The following is an 18,517-nucleotide window of genomic DNA, read 5'->3' as shown; positions in this document are numbered from 1 at the left end:
CTGGAATATTGAATACTAGTATCTCTATGAACTTCTTCATTTTCAACATTAAGATCAATAATTCTTGGATCATCATCAAAGTTACAATCAAGGTCATATTCATCAGATGTTGATGTTAGATCTAGCAAAAAGGAGTACTCAGTGACGTCTTTTAATTTTCTAAAATCAAAGAAGCTCTCCTTTTCAAGAAAGGAAACATTTCTAGACACATATAGTTTATTATTTTTGAAGTCAAAACATCTATAACCTTTCTGGTTTTCAGCATATCCTAAAAAGGCACAGGGAATCGCACGAGGGGAAAGTTTATCATTTTTGTCAGTAAATATGAAACATTTGCACCCAAATATTCTTAATCTAGAGTAGTCTGGAGAAATGTTCATAAGTTTTTCAATGGGAGTGATATTTTGTAACGAAGAAGATGGCATCCTATTAATGAGATAGGTGGCAGTTAAGGCAGCTTCTGCCCAAAAGTCTTTAGGGACTTGATTTGCTATTAATAAAGTTCTAGTGGTTTCTATAATATGGCGATGTTTTCGTTCTGCCAGTCCATTTTGTTGAGGTGTATAAGGACAAGATCTTTGATGTGTGATGCCATGCAATTTAAGATAATTTTGAAAATCTGTGGATAAAAACTCTCCCCCTGAATCTGTGCGAAAAATAGTAATATCATTTTGAAATTTGTTTTTAACCATATTATGAAAAGTTTGAAAGTATGAAAATACTTCAGACTTATGTTTGAGAAAGTACATCCACGTATGTCGGGAGAAATCATCGACAAAAATAACATAGTAAACAAATCCTCCTTTAGAAATTACTGGTGCAGGACCCCAAACATCCGAGTGTATTAATTCAAGTGGTCTTGAAGAGAAAAAGGTTCTGTTCTGAAATGGTAATCTTTTCATTTTGCCGAGAATACAATCTTTACAATCAAATGATTCAGAGTTACAAAATTTCCCTAGATTTGGAAAATGTTGGATTTTGGCTATATGTGGGTGACCAAGTCTCTTATGCCACAGTTCCAACTCTATTTTTTGAATATTATAACAAAAAACTTTCTTCGGCATTTCCAAAAAATCCATGTAATAGAGTCCTCCTTCTCTATGGCCTTCCCCAATCAGCTTGCCTGACTGGCGATCCTGTACCCAACAACCATGAGAAGAAAAAGAAATATTACACCCATAATCAGAAATTTGAGATACAGATAAAAGATTTAAATTTAATTTGGGAACATGTCTAATTTCTGGAATAAAAAATTTTTTTGTTTTATAAATTTTTTCAAAATCTCCTATTCCTTCTATTTCAAGAGAAGTCCCATCAGCAGTAAAGACCTTTGACACACTTGTTTTATTTTTAACACATTTGGATAGACTTTGATTATTTGGGGTCATATGAAAAGATGCACCAGAGTCAAGAAGCCAAGAAATTTTACCTAAATCAGAAAAAGATGAGGCTGCTGCGCCGGTTGAAGCTTCAGATGAGGAAGAGGCACCTTTGATGAGGGGCTGAAGGATCTCCATTAGTTGGGCCAGGGAAACTGGTGCATCCTGATCTTTAGGCTCCGATCCAGCAATTGCAGCTCTTTTTTCTCTCAGCTCCTTAAGTTTGGGACATTGTGGCCTATAGTGTCCCGGTTCATGACAGTGATGACAAATAACTTTCTTCTTATCATAGTCACCATTTTGTCGGTTAAAGTGAGGAGGCCTATATGATCGAACATGATTCCCTGGTCTAGACACGGCTAAAACGGAATCATCTTCAATTTTTAAAGAACCTTTCTGGAGACGATTTTCTTCCATTGTTAACTCTTCAATAGTTTCAACAATAGAAGGAATTTTTCCCCGGTGAAGTAGGGCCGATTTAGTGGTTTCAAATTCCGGCCTTAATCCAGTGATAAACTGGTAAAAATGTTCAACATCGAGTTGTTTCTGACGAAGCTCGATGTCTTCGGCACAATGCCACTTTGGTTCTAAAAGGGAAAGTTCTTCCCAAAGTTCGGACAACCCATTGTAATATTCACGAATAGTTTTGTCTCCTTGTGTCATCATTCGAACTTTTTCTTGGAGGTTGCACACGTGTGCAATATCTTTAAGGGAATACATATTCTTAAGGTATTCCCATGCCTTATCGGCATGATCAAATTTGGCAAGACTTGAGCATTTTTTAATGTCAACGCTATTGATAAGCCATGACATTATCTTCGCATGAGATATTCTCCATTCTTTCCATTTCTTCTCGTATGAGGCAATAGCCTTGATTTTCTCTTCTTCCGATAGAGGGACGTCTTTATCTCCCTCCTTTTTAGTAAGAGATAGCTTAGGTTCCGAATCGGAACCATCCACAATCCCCCATAAGCCTTTTCCCCATATATGGTGCTTCATGATTGAAGCCCATGTTACATAGTTCGTATCGCTTAGTTTCATAGGCATGATGGTGACTTTATCATTGTCATCCATCGATTACAAGGAGAGAAAGAATAGGGATAGAAGAGAAACAAGAAGGAAAATGAGAAAGAAAAAAAAAAAAAACAATACAACAAGATGTGAAATCTTCTCCAATGAAGTGATAAAACACTTCTCTTCAAGTGGCGAACACTTTTGCAAACGGGCACGGAAACCGAGGCAGCTTTTCCTCAAGATTTAGTACTTCCGCGGCTCTGATACCATGAAATGAAATGGGGATCTTCGAAACACGAGCTTTGATTAACAAGAGCAAGTGTCAAGAATGACACTAAAGCATAACCCTTAAAAAGGGTATAACTGGAAACAAAATAAAAATAAAAATGTATTCTTTATTGATATGAAAAACCAATTGCTTAAGAAGCATTGGAGAAAAATACAAGAGGGGCTGTTGGGCACAGTCCAACAGCTCTATTTAGAGCTGTTGGAATGTGTCAGTCCAACAGCTCTATTGCTAGTCAAGTCTGGACAGGACTTGACTAGCAAGAGTCATTCTAGTTCAAACTGAACTAGATGACATAAAGACAAAAAATAAAAATAAAGGAAAAAAAATACAGAAAAGAAAGAAATTAAAAATGTATTTATATATATATAATAATATAATATTATTATATATACATATATGTACAGTTTTACATTTTAACACATTATACCCAAAAAAAGTATGCATATCAATGGAAACCATTCCAATACCACTAAAATGCAGGATTTTCAGAATACAAATAAATCATGCCAAACCATGAAAGCAAAAATAAATTTTTGAGAAACTGTAACTCACTTTTGTAAGCATCCTTTTTGCCAGTATATGATAGTGACGCTGCCATATTCTCTGGCCAACCATTGTTGCCACAAGAACACTGTAGAATATGCCAATCACTGTGAATAGTCCTAAAATAATTATTCCTACAATAATCAGTATCGGGAAACCAGCTTCACCAGCTCCTCCTAAACACGTCCCGCATTCGCCAGCTGTACTTGCACAGCTCTCGAAGCAAGTGGCACAATCAGTCCACATGCACAGGGTACCTGGTAAATGGCAATCGGTACAAGCTCTGCATAGAAATATTATGTCAGATAATATCATAAAATTTATAGCGCAGCAACTGAAGCTGTATCCCAGACCAGTAACAAAAAATCACAGATCAAATATTTTTCAAAAGTAAAGAATATCACTGCAAAAGTAGCAGAAAATTTCCCAGATGGAACGAACGAGCAAGATAAAGGATGAACATAATATCATCCCATAATTATTCAGAGACAAATTACATAGAACGAAGATGACCTAGAATATGGAACATGCATAATAACATTCTCATTTGCTTCTGCACTGGCATAACAAAGGCAAGCAAAATCCATGCTTTTAACTAAAGAGACCTCAAATAAAGAGAGAGAGAGAGAGAGAGAGAGAGAGAGAGAGACTTGCAACCTTAACCAAAAACAAATATATAACTTTTACGATTATTTATGGGGCCAGAAAGACATCAGCATTTGGACATAGAAGCAGTAAATATAGGCAATGTTAGGAACCATTTGACTCAGAATTAGATTGTCAACCCTTGACTTGCAGGCCACTGGGTTGACTTGGGTGACTTGGATCAGTTAGGACTTTATATCTTTATTTATATAAATACAATACATAATTAAAAGTACCAAAAAAGAAAAATTTGTCTTAGATATGAAAAAAATAGATGATAAAAAATAATAATTAATTTCTAATCAATTAATAAAAAAATTGGAACTTGAAAAAACTAATGCCAAAAGACACGAGCATAAATTGTTGAATCCAAATGCTAGAATTATCTACACTACAAAAGAAGTTAATCAAACTCCAAGCTCAAAATTCCTTATTAAACACACTTAATAGTTTTGCATGGCATCAACAATTAAGCAATAGACTGTTAATAATAATGATTCTTCCAAACAAGTGCATTTCCATCAGAAAATAAACATGAAAAGCATGCCAAAGAAGTCATAAGAAGCATATATTAATTGCAAACTTGTTGAAGGTGTCACATGGAAGTTTCAAAATTAAATATATAACAAAGCATTAATAATGGTCATTTATCAATATAAGTCCTAATGTCTATATAGCATTCCTATTTCCCATTTAATAATGCAATCACAAGACTCACAACTCATAAAGATTAAAAAAACAAAGTGTTAAAAGTGAAAACCAATAACCACGCCTTGCAAAATGCACAAAAATAAACAAAAAAAGAGCAAAAGCAGCCCATCCCAGGGTTAAAGGAAACACACGAAACGTGTCGCTTCCGAAACGTGCGGGGAAGCGACCTTTTTAAATGGGAAGCATGAATCCCATTTCGCTTCCCACTCGCTTCCTAGAATCAGGAAGTAAGTTTTCTTTTTTTAGGGGCTTGGAGCCTTTAAATTTTTTTTTTGCTCAATATTGGGAAAACTTGATTCCTATTCGCTTCCCACTTGAATCCTAGGTCGCTTCCCTCTTCGCTTCAGGTTCGCTTCCCTTCTCGCTTCCGAGACAATTCCCGGTTCGCTTCTAAGTCGTCCCGCACTTCCCACTTCCTAAAAATTTAGAAATACCTCGCTTCCCGCTCCCGCTTCCTCGACTGACAATTCTGGCCCATCCTATCAATCTAGGAGTCTAAGATATATGGTCATCATCATCTTCATGAACACCAAATATCAAATTCACCATCTGTCATTGGTAATATGCACTAGTTTTGATAAACCAATCTCTTGATTAGGGATGGCAGTGGACCGGGGGAAAGCGGGGCCCCGCCCCGTTTGGATTGGGGATGAAGGGTATGAAACGGGGATGGAGGCGGGGACGAAGGTTAAAATCCATCCCCGTCCGGGGGTGGAGGCGGGGATGGACGTGCACTTTTCCCCGCCCCGTCCCCGCCACGATCCCCGCCTCATCCCCGCCCCGACCACTTTTCCCCGCAATATCCCCGCCCCGCCTCATCCCCGTTTGGACCGGGGATGGAGGACATGAAACGGGGATGAAGGCGGGGATGGAGGATAAAATCCATTCCCCGCCGGGGATGGAGGCGGGGGTGGAGGATAAAATCTTGAGGCGGGGCGGGGGTGGAGACCTTGTCCCCCGCCCCGCCCCACTGCCATCCCTACTCTTGATTTTAGGAAACCCAAAGAATTTATTCTAGAAGTGCAGAACAATGTGACAAAGAAACTCTCTCTCTCTCTCTCAATTGAATCACTCAAGTAAAGTAAGCAAACTCACCTCTAAAAAATCAATACAAATTGCTCCAACCTTCTTTGTCTTCTCAGTTTTAATATGGTTCTGGTTTGTGATCATCACCAAGAAACCCATTTTTAAAAAATCCAAGCAATCTATTCTAGAGGGATAAACTAATGGCAAAGAAACTCTCTCTCTCTCTCATAGTTGAGCCACTTGAGTCAAGTGAACAATTCTGAGAAGCCTGAGCACTGTGCAGTCATGATAGCTACAAAGCCACATCCTCAAGTCAACAATTCTGGTAGACTAGTTGAATCAAGAGATGAACCACAAGTAGACTTGCCAAGTTTTTCCAATGCTGATGCCGATTAATGAAAGAAAGCAACAAAAAAAACTATAATATTACCCAGGATGGCAGCAACAGAGGCATAGCTCTCGACAAGGTTGAGCAAGGTCATTACGCACACGTCGGTCATAACAAGTTATAAAGCATCCGGACACCCCCAGTAATGCAAAAAACAACAAGGCACCTGCATAAATTAGAAATGAAAAATTAACATGATCACAGACAGAATAACAAAGAAAAATCTAAATCAAACCAACTTACATTATAATTGATTTAAATAAAAGCTCATGAGCTGAATGGGAAGAATTATACTCAAAGTAAGAAATGAAATGAATTCCTCAAGATTGCGGGACTTAAACATCCAACATCATGACATAAAACTGATGGGCACTTGAAGCTATTAAAATATGTTGTGTGTATTTGTGTATCATATTTCCATATCAAAACCAATCCAATTAATACATGCACAATCCTACAGGTAAAAGAAAAAAGAGAAGCCTCCATAGGAGGGGGAGGGGGAGGATGCCGAAACATCAGAACAGCAACAAATTGGGGTGGTTGGGGGGGTGGGTGTGGGGAGAGAAGAATGCAAACTGTTCAACAACCAGAATAGTGTATTTGTGTGAAATAACAAAGAATGCCAAAACATGGCAACAAATGACAAAAGTAACTACAGAAAGAATATTCAACACCATATATCGCAATTAAAGAACAAAAACAATAGTTTAAAAATCCAGCAGAACACTTTCAATAAGTCAATCCAGTTGATTAACCCAGTCCACACATAACTACCTTCACATTACAAGATCTTTTAGTTTTAATTACAAATGATTAACATCATATACAAGAATGCTGATGACAATAATGGAGTTGTTATATGTTTTATTTGTGCATAGACCTATTTCCATGTTAATTTTCATTAAGTTATAATGTTCTTGCTATTTTAACTATTTAATTACTATGATTTACTATGTCAGATTTTTTTATTGGTTTTACAATTGAAAATCTTGATTATTTTATCAATATCACAAGTCCACAACCAAGCTCTCTTTATGACAGTTAATTATTCAATCAGATGGTTTATACATCATAACAATTTAGTTGATTGTAATGCTTGATGTACTAGTTTGGTGGTTCATAAAATTGATATTTTTTTCTAATTCATATATTTTTTATGTTAGATACTAGTTACATCACTAAATATTCCCTAATTATTATTTATATGTTAAATATTCATGCCATAAACATCTTTGCTATTGCAAATATTTCTATTTATATGACATTTATGCCATTTTTTTAGGGAAAATATTTCTGCTGTTTATATATATATATATATATATATATATATATATATATATATATATATATATATATATATATATATATATAATAGAAGTTAGCAAAGCTTAGGCGAGTCCTAAGTCAAAACCAAATGAGTCCAATTAAAGTCACTGGGTTTTTGGAACTATGAAAAAAGAAAAAGGATCTCTGTTCTTCGACTATAAGTCCAGCTTTTAGCACTACAATCAGAGCGAATGTTGGTGAAACACAACTTTTAGTCATCACATAAAGAATAATAAGATCTTAGTGGTGTTCGGTAGCAAAACAATCCATATAATGTTATATTGACAATTTATCCATGAAATTTTAGTGGCATTTCATGCATACCTGCTAATTTATAAAAATTTCAAGTATATCTAAAAAACTTTTGGAAGTGAGTGACATACCCAAAAACACCCTTGCTCACCATTGCATTCAGCAAGTATTCAAATGCCAAAAGTGGTGGTTAGTGAGCACAAACTTGATATTTATATTGGAGAGTTTTCATTGTCAACGATTTTACAAAATACTTAAGCCTTCAAGTAAGCAGGATGATATTTTGTTAAAAATTTACGATTCTTACAGGTGGATTTATCACAACCCCTGTTTCTGAGGGTTAAGTGGAGGCCAAGTTGGTCTTCCATCCCTAGAAAAAGTGAGATGAGATGGCGTCTCTGCAAAAAACTGCTTTGTATAGGGAGCGAACCTTGTTTACATTTGACCCTATGCAAGATGCCAGCGGTTGCCAAGCAAGACATGGAGAACTTCCTTCGGTATGCTTTTTATCTCCCTCATACGAGTGAAGAAACCCGTCTCAGTGACCCACTTGGCCATCAGGTATAGAGCAATGGAAAACATTGTGTATTTCCATTGGCCTACATTGTTCTGCAGTGTATTTTAAGGCCAACTCACAACGGGCCTATGACAATCTTCTGGACGGTACACATGACCAATTGCGCCCACTAAAATGGGTGCTTCATATATTGATGTTAAAGCCAATAAATATCACATTGGAACATGTGGTCAACCATTGACATAGATGGTGCACATCCCAACCCTATATGCACATCTTAAGTGAAAATTGAACATCAGAATATGCTTCAGAACAAGGTTGCCGGACTAGGAAACGAAAGTGGAAGCGAGAAGCAAGGCATTTTAAAATTTATAGGAAGCGAGACGCGAAGTATCAATTTGAAAGTGAAACAGGAATAAAAAAGGAAGCAATGTGAGAACTGAATAAGAATCAAACAAGAAGCAAATAAAAACTAAAACAAATTTGATTATTCTTATATTTCATGATGTATCAGTAAAAGAAATAAATTTTTGCTAAATCTCATAATGTTGGTTACTAATTCGAAGAAAACACATGGAAAACATGAAAAAGAACATAAGAAAAGCATATAGAAGCATGTAGAAAAGCATCACCAATAAATCTGGGAAGCATAGAAGAAGCGTGGGGGAATCGAGATTCCCATGAAGTTTCCGAAGCGAGGAGTATCGCGCTTCCAAAGAGAGTTTCTGGGAAACGCGCTTTCCACCTACCTGTAACGACCCCAACTCATAACCCTTAAAAAGTGCGTTTTTTTTAAACCATTGTCGAAATATTTCCAGAGACTCGGAGCCTTTACAATTCCACTCACAATTGGATAATCAACCAACCGCAAGGAATCTTACATTTATCATCTACACCATACCAAACCAAAGTTTTATTAATTAAGTAAGAAATAGTCTTGAGACAATAGCATAAGAAAATTCATAGTGCATGAACAATTAAATATAAATAAAAAGTAAAGCAAAGCGGAGCCACGTTGTCCATCTGTGAAGCTGTCTAGCAAACGTGTAGCACTCGTAGCTCTCCCAGAAGCGAGTCACTTCACTGATCCCTACGGCATTCACTTATGACAAGTGCACGCATTCACTTAATGCACATATTCATGTCAATGCATTCTTCCACCTATGAACATTCATGCAACTATATACATGTAAACCCATATAATTTCATGTATACTCAAACATTGAAAACCAGCTTCATATTAACATTATACTTATGTCATATCCCATCAAGGCAAGTGAAAATTCACATTCACAATATAAATGAGATTCAAAGTGCATATTTACAACATAAGTTGAAAGTCTTATGACGAAGCCAAACCCATTCACTCTAGGTTTGCACATGCATTGATAACAACCTGGAAGTAACTACTACTAAACCATGTCATGTCAAGCTAGAACATGTGAATAAGGCATTTCTATTTTTGGCATGTGCTCAACTCAAAATGCACACACTCAGTTAAATCTGAAAATTTTTAGATACATCACAAGGCATATATATATATATATATATATATATATATATATATATATATATATATATATATATATATACTCTTCCTCTTTTTTTCGAGGAAATAAGTTGCAGCCCCAGAACAGGGAGCAGGTGGCCTGGACATAGTCCTGTACCAGTCCAGCCACTAGGCTGGACTGAACCCAACAGGACCTGGCCTGCTCCAGTCCAGCCGAGTGGCTGGACTGGACCTGATAGGGCCCAGCTGGGCCTGGCAGAAGGCTGCCAGGCCTGCGCCAGTCCAGCCAAGAGGCTGGACTGAGCCTGGCAAGGCGCTGCCAGCCCAGCCGAGACACTTGGCTGGGTCTGGCAGACCATGCACAGGCCCGGCTTGGAACTGTGTATGCTCAACCAGGGCTTGGCAGACCCTATCAGGCCAACTGGACTCAGTCCAGCCGAACCGAACTCGGCTGGCCTGTCAGCTAGACCGTGAACCCCAAAAAAAAACCTTCTATGCTACTAGAATTTTTTTTCTTTAAAGTTGTGCATGTACAATGTACAGTGGTTACATGGATGAAAACAAGTTGTAACTGTAATAACCACAAATTTTTAGGCATTTATTGAGATATATTATAATACAAATTTTATAATATTGTGATTTGGGCCTGAGATCCAAATTTCGGATCCAGGACCCATAAAGGGATCTTTACGTATACTTATCTCGTATAAACTTATATGTACATATATAAATGAAAAAAAAAGAAATTTTTTAATTAATCAAATTATTCAAGTGATAGCTATTTATATAAGGCGTAAATGGGCTTAGGATCCACATTCGGGATCCAAGACCCAGATAGAATCCTTATGGATATAGGTAAAATACCATATATATACATATATAAATGATAATATATATATATATATATGTAAATATTATACAAGTGTTTTCATGGGGTCCACGATTGGATCCATTCGGATCCAATCCGTGGATCCATATCGAGTGGGAGGCGCGGGTCCAGAACTGCGACCGGGTTTGGATCCCGAGTCGCAGGTCGCAGACCCGGCCCGCTCGTTAAAACGATAAAAAGGAGGGGGGGTTAATAAGGCAATCCGATAAGGGTTGCCCGATTCTTTTAACAGGCGCTAGGGTTTAGAGAGAACCCTAACCCCGATCGCAAGGAAGAGAGGGGGGGTGGATGGGCCGCAACCGCCGGAGATGTGGTAACGGCCTCCGCCACTTTTAGAGGGCCTCCTCCTTCTTCATAAAAGGTCGGTACCCTCTCTCTCTCTCTCTCTCTCTCTCTCTCTCAGTGTGAGCACGCCGGAGAAAGGACCTCCGTCGCCGACAAAGCTCCGGCTATCTGCGGCCATCGAAGGCTCCTTGAACACCCCCTATCACGGCAGTGAGTGGAGCGACACCAGTCGGCCCTGCCCTCGCGACTGTAGCCTCTGATCACCGAAAAACTCACCGGAGAAAGGTACGGTGCTTCTCTTGAAACTGTGTGAGGGATCGAATATGGATTCGATTTCGTATATTGATTTACGATGGGAATCTATGGAACGCCCTTAGAGGGTTGTTTCCCTTCAAGAACCTTGGGAGAAGGGCGGACCATGGATGGTTCCCCATGGCCCGATTCACTTCCCTTCTTGCTCGCCTATTTTCCTTTCATTTGGTTGAAAAGGGAATTACTGTGTGTGTAAATGAATTCACAAAAAGGAAAATTGACTGTCTTTCTTGTTGAAATCTTGGTTGTTATTTCGTTTTGGGGTATCGTATTCTTGGAATTGTGTTCTTGGCTTGGAATCGTGTTTCTGGATTGATTCACGTCAGGGACGTCAATCTGTAGTGGTTTTCTTTGCTGAAGCGGGGGTTCACATTGATTCTGGTTTCATCAAATGGTGGGTGGGGGGGGGGGGTGAACGTGTACCTAAGTTGGACTATTATGACTCAGTCCAAACTGATTTCTGTTTAGGATTTAAACTGGGCATCCCTGTCAGGTGGGGCTGCGTGTTTCTTTTTGTTCTTGAGCTGAGATCACGTTGGGCTGATACATGATAATCTGTGTCTCTCCTGAGTGAAGCTTGATTCGGGTGGATCAGCAATTTTGGTCATAAGCAAGATTGTTTTTACGCATTCAGAAGGATCACTTTGATTGTGATTAGACGTGTGAAAGCGCTGTCAAACTCAGCCGACATAGGTCGGATGGGTATGGAGTGGAGTGGAGTAAGAAATATATATGTATATATATAAGTATATTTCTTTCCACTTATGCAAGGTATGCATATATGCTGATTCAAAATTTTGTCACAGGTTCTCTTAACTTATATATGTAACATTTTCTTCTGTGTAGACATGTAATTGCGCTCATAATGGTTGATTCTTTGTTAATCTTGTTCATCATGATAGGTTGATAGTAATGCTCATGCATGGAAGTTATCAGGTATGTTTTTGTATTACATACATAATGGGGTTTGATAGAAAGATTTATCATGGGGTTTGTGTATAAGAACCATGTAAATGTTTCTTGAAACCCTGAGCTTTGGATAATGATCTGATCATGTTAGTCGATTCTTGTGTGCATTAAGATAATTGTGCAAACAACTTTTTTATGAAAATTCATGCGGTTTCAGCATAATCGGTTGATCTGTTGGAGGGTCAAATCCAGCTGACCCAGTCGGCTGGACTGGTTGACAGGCCCAATCGGCTGGATTGAATTGACTAGTTAGTTGGTAGGTTGTTGGGTCCGGGATTGATAAGCCCGACCCACTTCTCTGGAAAATGCAGAAACTTACACTTTTGACAGGTGGAGATGCAAAAAGTTATCTTGGTACTGCATCGTCCTGATTATGTAATCATTAATGTGATCATGGATCAGTTATTGATATTTTTGTGAGCATGTATGCTTGATGAGCATGTGTAATGTATGTGCACACTCACACTCAAAAGAGGTATGCATTGATGAATACACATATGTGATGTAGGTAACACACATAACAAGGATGCATATGATTGAGAAATGACATGCTTATGATTGGGTTTATATTTGCATGAGTATACATGCATATGACACTTTGGCTTAATGTTATGAATAAAACACTACTTTGGTTTTATTATGTGATGCATCGATGGCCTAAATGGACATCACTGGCCTGGAGAGCCGTGAGTTTGGTTTCTTTTTACATATGTTTTTGACTGCATCACTTAAACCACATAAGTTGGTATGGCACACTACTACACTGTTCTAGTTGTCCTCACGGGCTGGAGTCCCGTAAGGGTTCCCGCAAAGGAGGGCGCGGGTTTTCACTTTACTTTTGTATATGGTATTGCAAATTTAAAGAATTGACTTTAATAAAAATATAAGAAATAAGAACAATGTAATATATGTTCTGGGATCATCCATCTGGAAAATAAATATCTTAGAGAACCGGTCTTGGGGCGACTGTGAAGATACAAAAACTCTGTGTGCTGCAATTTCGTCTCATGAACCATATATTGAGGTTCCTTTTCCTGGCCAAGGTTTTAGGAAGAGTCCACCACTTTACCTGGGGGTGGTGTGTTGGTCATAGCTGTGATTGTTTTTGGTACCAAGGAAGTGACACTTGTGGGTGTGGGGTGTCCCTTGTGTCCCCGACATTAGATATGGAGGTCTAATGTTCCGAAGGTGATTCGGTTGAGGGCTAAGTTTAGAACCCAGTAATAAAATACAAATTGTGTGTTAAGCTACCCTGGGAACCTAACTTAACCTCGAAGCTTGTACCCGTTTGGTGTATCCGTGGGCAACGGTAATTAAAAAGAGGAACTTAAAGTTGCGTGCATTTAATAGGGCATGCATATGGAAATGAAAAAGAAAACTTAAAGGTAAGATAATAAAAGGACTCATGCATTGAAAAGAAATCATGCATCTTTCTGTTATGCACTAATTCATACATAATTGAATTGTTCTCTAAATCATGATATGATGGTGGGTGTATGTTATTTACTTCCTAAAAGCATGCTGCAAGGTTTGATTATTTAGTTTTGATATATGGTACTGCTTTACTGTTCTCGACTAGTGAGTATATGCAATCTGTCGCATGTATGAATTGTTAGATACAGCAAATTGTTATATCTGCACTCACTCAAATCATTATCTGAAATCTTATCCATGTTCTTTGTCTCACCTGGTTTCTTTAGAAGTAGCTGTGCTCAGAATTTCGGTTCTGACATCCTACTTTGTTGGTTTTTCACAGGAAGTGGTTAACAGTGAGATTGGACTGACTACTGGGAATGAATGAGAGTCATACTTGGATCTTGACAGTTTCAGCAGGGGACAAAGTGGTTCTTTCTTTTATTTCAGTTTTTCTTGCTTTTCAGTTGTTGTTTTATTTTCAATCGAATAAAACACTGTCTCTCAAATTTACTCTTATTCATAAATAAAGAAATTGTTTTTGTTCATATGGATGATGGTTGTAAGTTCGTTTGTGGTGTTGGGTTATCGAATTAGAATTGGAAGTGGGAGGACCCCGGGTCTATGGGAGATTTTCCGCACTGTTTAAAAAAAAATCGCATTTTCAAAGGGTATGAGTTGGGGTTGTTACAGTAACCCTATTCAATTCGTACAATCATGCACATACAGAGCAGATTCGAGCTCAAAAATGCATGTTGAAACCATGATCTCATTCACTTGAGATTACAACAAATCCACTCATGTGCATGTTCAAACCATGATCTCATTCACATGAGATTACAACAAATCCACTCGTGTGCATGTTCAAAAATGAAATGTGGTCATTAAGCCTACTTGTGAATGCATGCATGATCCATGTTTTCCAATAAGCATACCATTACACACACGTTTTCTAAAAAAAAAAAACACATGCATACAACATGGTTTCAACATATATTTTCGTGCATACACACAATCCATAGCATAATCCATTCATAAAAATTGATATTCATCAAAAAGGGTTCTAAAAAAGCTACTCCTACCACCAAATAAAATTTTGTTATCACATGTACATAATTTTATTTAATGGAAAGATGAAAGAAACATCAAGCATACAGTCATGGGGAAAAGATCCATGTATTTCTTTTTTTAAATCATCGCATACACGTTTTCTATGGATTTTTATCCAAGATATTGCATAAAATCGAACCGGCATTCGATTTCTCACTTGAATCCAAAAGAGGAGACCCGTACCTTTGTAAAAATTAGAAAACAAGGAGGAGCAATGGTGGAAAAGGGGCTGGATGGTTGGAGAAGAAGGTCCTCCTTCCTCTTCCTTCTCTTTCCCCTATTTCCCCTTTCTTTCCTCTCTCGCTCTCTCTTTTTTCCTCCCTTTCTTTCTTTCTCTTTCCTATATATATATATATATATATATATATATATATATATATATATATATATATATATATATATATATATATATATATATATATATATATATATATATATATATATATATAAACAGGGTGAGAGGGGGTGACGCCCCCCCCTTCTCCAGCCCTCTCTAAAAGGGACGAAGAAGGAGAGTTTCCAATATGTGAAACTCTCTCTCTCAAGTTTCCAAAATTTTAAAAATTTCCATGTTGACCTTTTTTCAAAACTTTCCAAATCCTTTAGAAATCCTTCTTAATTCCTCTTGGGGTTTCTTAGGTAAGTAGGAGGACTCTTTTAAGAAGTCCTACTCAGCCCTAAACCCAATTTTCGGAATTGATAAAATTTAATTTAATAATTAATTAAATAAATTTTGAATTTCCAAAGTTAATTTAATTACTCTAGGAGTCTTTTTAACCCCAGCTAACTTTATTTTAAAGCCTTAAACTGAATTTAAAGCTAAAATATTTTTGGACATGGATTTGGATCTAGATCCAAAAATCCAAAATAAAATTGGATCGAAATCTGGATCAGACCTAGATTAAAGTGGGTCTTGAATCAGATCCAAACCCATATTAATTCAGATCATATGCATCGGATCCAACCCGATTCAACTCCGGAACTCGAATTTTTGAAAAACTACTCAATTTTTGAAAAAATGCGATTTTCGGGTCAACCGAAACTCGAATTCAGGAAAGTAAAATATCGTTGCGGTCAGAATTCCGAGACGCATCCGACGACATATTACACAAATATAAAATTCCGAATTTTGCGAAAAAATAACTCGAATTTTGCTTGAATTTAAAAGTCAAAAATTAAACTTTTTTCTCACGTTTTAAGTGGCTCGTTTAGACCTAGTTGATGAGACTTGGGCCAAGCCCAGACTCAAAAGCATCGGTCTAATATCGAGGTTCAAACGATTTTTCTCTCAGACTTAGGTAAATTTTCAAAAAAAATCTGAAAATGACCAAGTATGAAAATAAGTGATATTACATATCTAAGAAGCTTTCGCTAACTCTGCAGTAGAAACTATTGCAAATTAATGTCTCTTCCCTAGGAAAATCTTTTTCGGCCTTACAATATGACACTTTGGCTCTCGATCTTGGACCGACTCCTGCTCCTGGCCATTATAGAACAAGTCCAATCTAGCTTAATTTAACAGAAAATCCCTGAATCAAACATGAATATTGCAATCTGTGTTTGCTAATATATACTTGCTAGCTGATTCTAATAACCCTTCGAGTTTGATGCTTGCTGGTTACCATCATTTTTATGTTAGTTTATGGTTTCAGGGGGCGTTTAACTACTTGTCCGAGCTTATTGGGATGTGATTTGGATCTGGATCGGATCCGGATCCAACACATTCAGCCTGGGGTGTTATGTTTATTCACATGTGCCTTTAGTATTATTTATGTTTCCTTTATGACTTCTATTTGTTGTGTATTCCCTTTTGTATTAATGGGGTAATGTTATAACATTACAAAAAGCTAAGTTCATATATAATAGAAAGTAGACCCACACGTTCCCACATTGGGAAAACGTGACTTCAGAATTATGTCCAGTCCTATTCTCCTCTTCCTGTTCTCTGCAGCATATCTGAAACTACAGCAAGATAACAAAATCCTTCATGGTATCAGAATAGGGTTCCATTGGTTTTGCTATCCAAGGTAAGTTCTTATAGATCTTGATTGTTTTTCCAGATATCTTATATTTTGTTTTTGTTCTCTCTTATTCTCCAATTGGTTTCTTTTGAATACCTTCTTTTAATCAGTTTCTTTGTCTGGTTTTCATCTTGTTTCCATGTAACAGCAAAAAAAAATGTTTTGATTCGGGCCGGATCCGGACCCGACTCGGACCACCGCCTCTCGCTGTCTTTTAAAGACAGTGAGGCAGGCGGAAGGAGGGTTACGAAACCCCCCTCACCGCCTCTCGCCCTCTGTTCTCTCTCTCTCACCCTCTCGTCCTCGACTCTCTCCCTCACTGACCCTCTCCTCCCTCGTTTCTCCTCTTCTCCCTGTCATCGACAGGGGGGCAAAGCCCTTCTCGTCGGTTGTTTACGACGGGGAAGGGCCGTACGACAGGGGTTTTAACCCCACCTGTCGCCGACAGGTCGGCAGGGGTAAAACCCCTGCCGCCTGTGAGGAGGGTTTCGGCAGGGGGTTTAGGGGCCCCTGCCCGCCCTTTTTTTGCTATTCCAGCAGGGACCGAAGGCCCCTGCCCCTTTTTGTTTGTTACAGCAGGGGCCATCGGCCCCTACCTTTGTACTATTCCAATAGGGGCCGAAGGCCCCTGCCCCTTTTTGTTTGTTACAGCAGCGGCCATCGGCCCCTGCCTTTGTACTATTCCAGCAGGGGCCGAAGGCCCCTGCCCTTTTTTGTTGTTCCAGCAGCAGCCATCGGCCCCTGCCTTTGTACTATTCCAGCAGGGTCCGAAGGCCCCTGCCCTTTTTTGTTGTTCCAGCAGGGGCCATCGACCCCTGCCTTTGTACTATTCATCAGGGGCCGAAGGCCCCTGCCCTTTTATTTGTTGTTCCAGCAGGGGCCATCGGCCCCTGCCTTTGTACTTTTCCAGCAGCGGTCGATGGTCCCCTGCTTTTCTTTTTCTTTTCTTTTAAGATTTCCAACAGGGACCGAAGGCCCCTGTCTTTTTAAAAATAACCAGCGGGGGCTGGTGGCCCCTGCATCTGTTCTTTAGCGGCAAGGGTCATTTGGCCCTGCCCCATCCTTTTCGAATCAACTGGGACGGTTGGCCCATTTTGCTTTTGTTTGGGTTGCATGTTAATATCGCATAATTGCAGCTACGACGGATCTCACAGTACATCCGCAGACGCCAGCGAGCTCGTAACTCTCCAAGGTAGGGGAAGATTGCACGGAAGGCTTGGATAATTGAATTAAGTTCAATTAAACTAAAAACGATCATTAAATGAATATATATATATACAAATATATATATTTATACGGGTATGCACTTCACTCAAGGATGTGGTTCCGAAATCCTTGCCCTTTACCTTCTATCAGGTTACTTGTCGTCACGCATCGCGTCGAGGTTTAGCGTTGCACATCTGCTTACCGCCTTTACCTTACGTGGTGCTCTGCGCCTAGACTCTTGCTTTTGCATAATGTCGGCATAAGGTACTGTTGTTTCAAAAGATAAAGTAAAGTTGATAAACTTTACATCTTGGTGAAACACTCCTGTTGAGGCTTCTATTGAGGAGCTATACCCCCTTCATACTAGAGTACTTGTAGTCGTGCATGACACGTCTAGTACTGCGATGATCGGGTGAGACGGTCGTGCGACCTCGAACAATGCTAAATGCACGATGCTGTAATCACATAAATGGCCTCACATTCGCCTTCACAGGCAAGATGCTCGAGTGGTTTAAAGGCCACAGCATAGAATGGGTCGTTAGTTAAACAACCCCTACCGTACCTATTCGCTTTTATGTGTCTGTCAAGTGAGAGGACAGAGCGGTACAAACTCCAATGGACAGGTTGTTAACAACCACCCAATGGGCAACGATCTGGCCTCCCCAGTCATTGGAGTTAGGGGAAAGGGGCTACAATAGTTAGCTCAACACTT

The 18,517-nt window shown here is 38.7% G+C and overlaps 1 protein-coding gene across 1 annotated transcript in view; it reads right to left on the bottom strand.

The window, feature by feature from the left end:
• The window catches only part of LOC149816608 (uncharacterized), a 115,349-nt gene that overhangs the window by 20,913 nt on the left and 75,919 nt on the right, over nt 1–18,517 (bottom strand). Inside the window, exons 5-6 of the mRNA XM_089986643.1 lie at nt 6,038–6,161; nt 3,235–3,508 (exon numbers count right to left, since the gene is read on the bottom strand). Of these exons, the coding sequence (XP_089842769.1) occupies nt 3,235–3,508; nt 6,038–6,161 (398 nt within the window). The remainder of the gene's footprint in view (nt 1–3,234; nt 3,509–6,037; nt 6,162–18,517) is intronic.

Source organism: Nuphar pumila, chromosome 14 (assembly GCF_984573655.1).
Source record: "Nuphar pumila chromosome 14, dmNupPumi1.hap1.1, whole genome shotgun sequence".
In the NCBI taxonomy this organism is placed as follows: Eukaryota; Viridiplantae; Streptophyta; class Magnoliopsida; order Nymphaeales; family Nymphaeaceae; genus Nuphar; species Nuphar pumila.
Note: the sequence above shows the minus strand (reverse complement) of the source record. Positions and strands in the feature narration are given on the sequence as shown.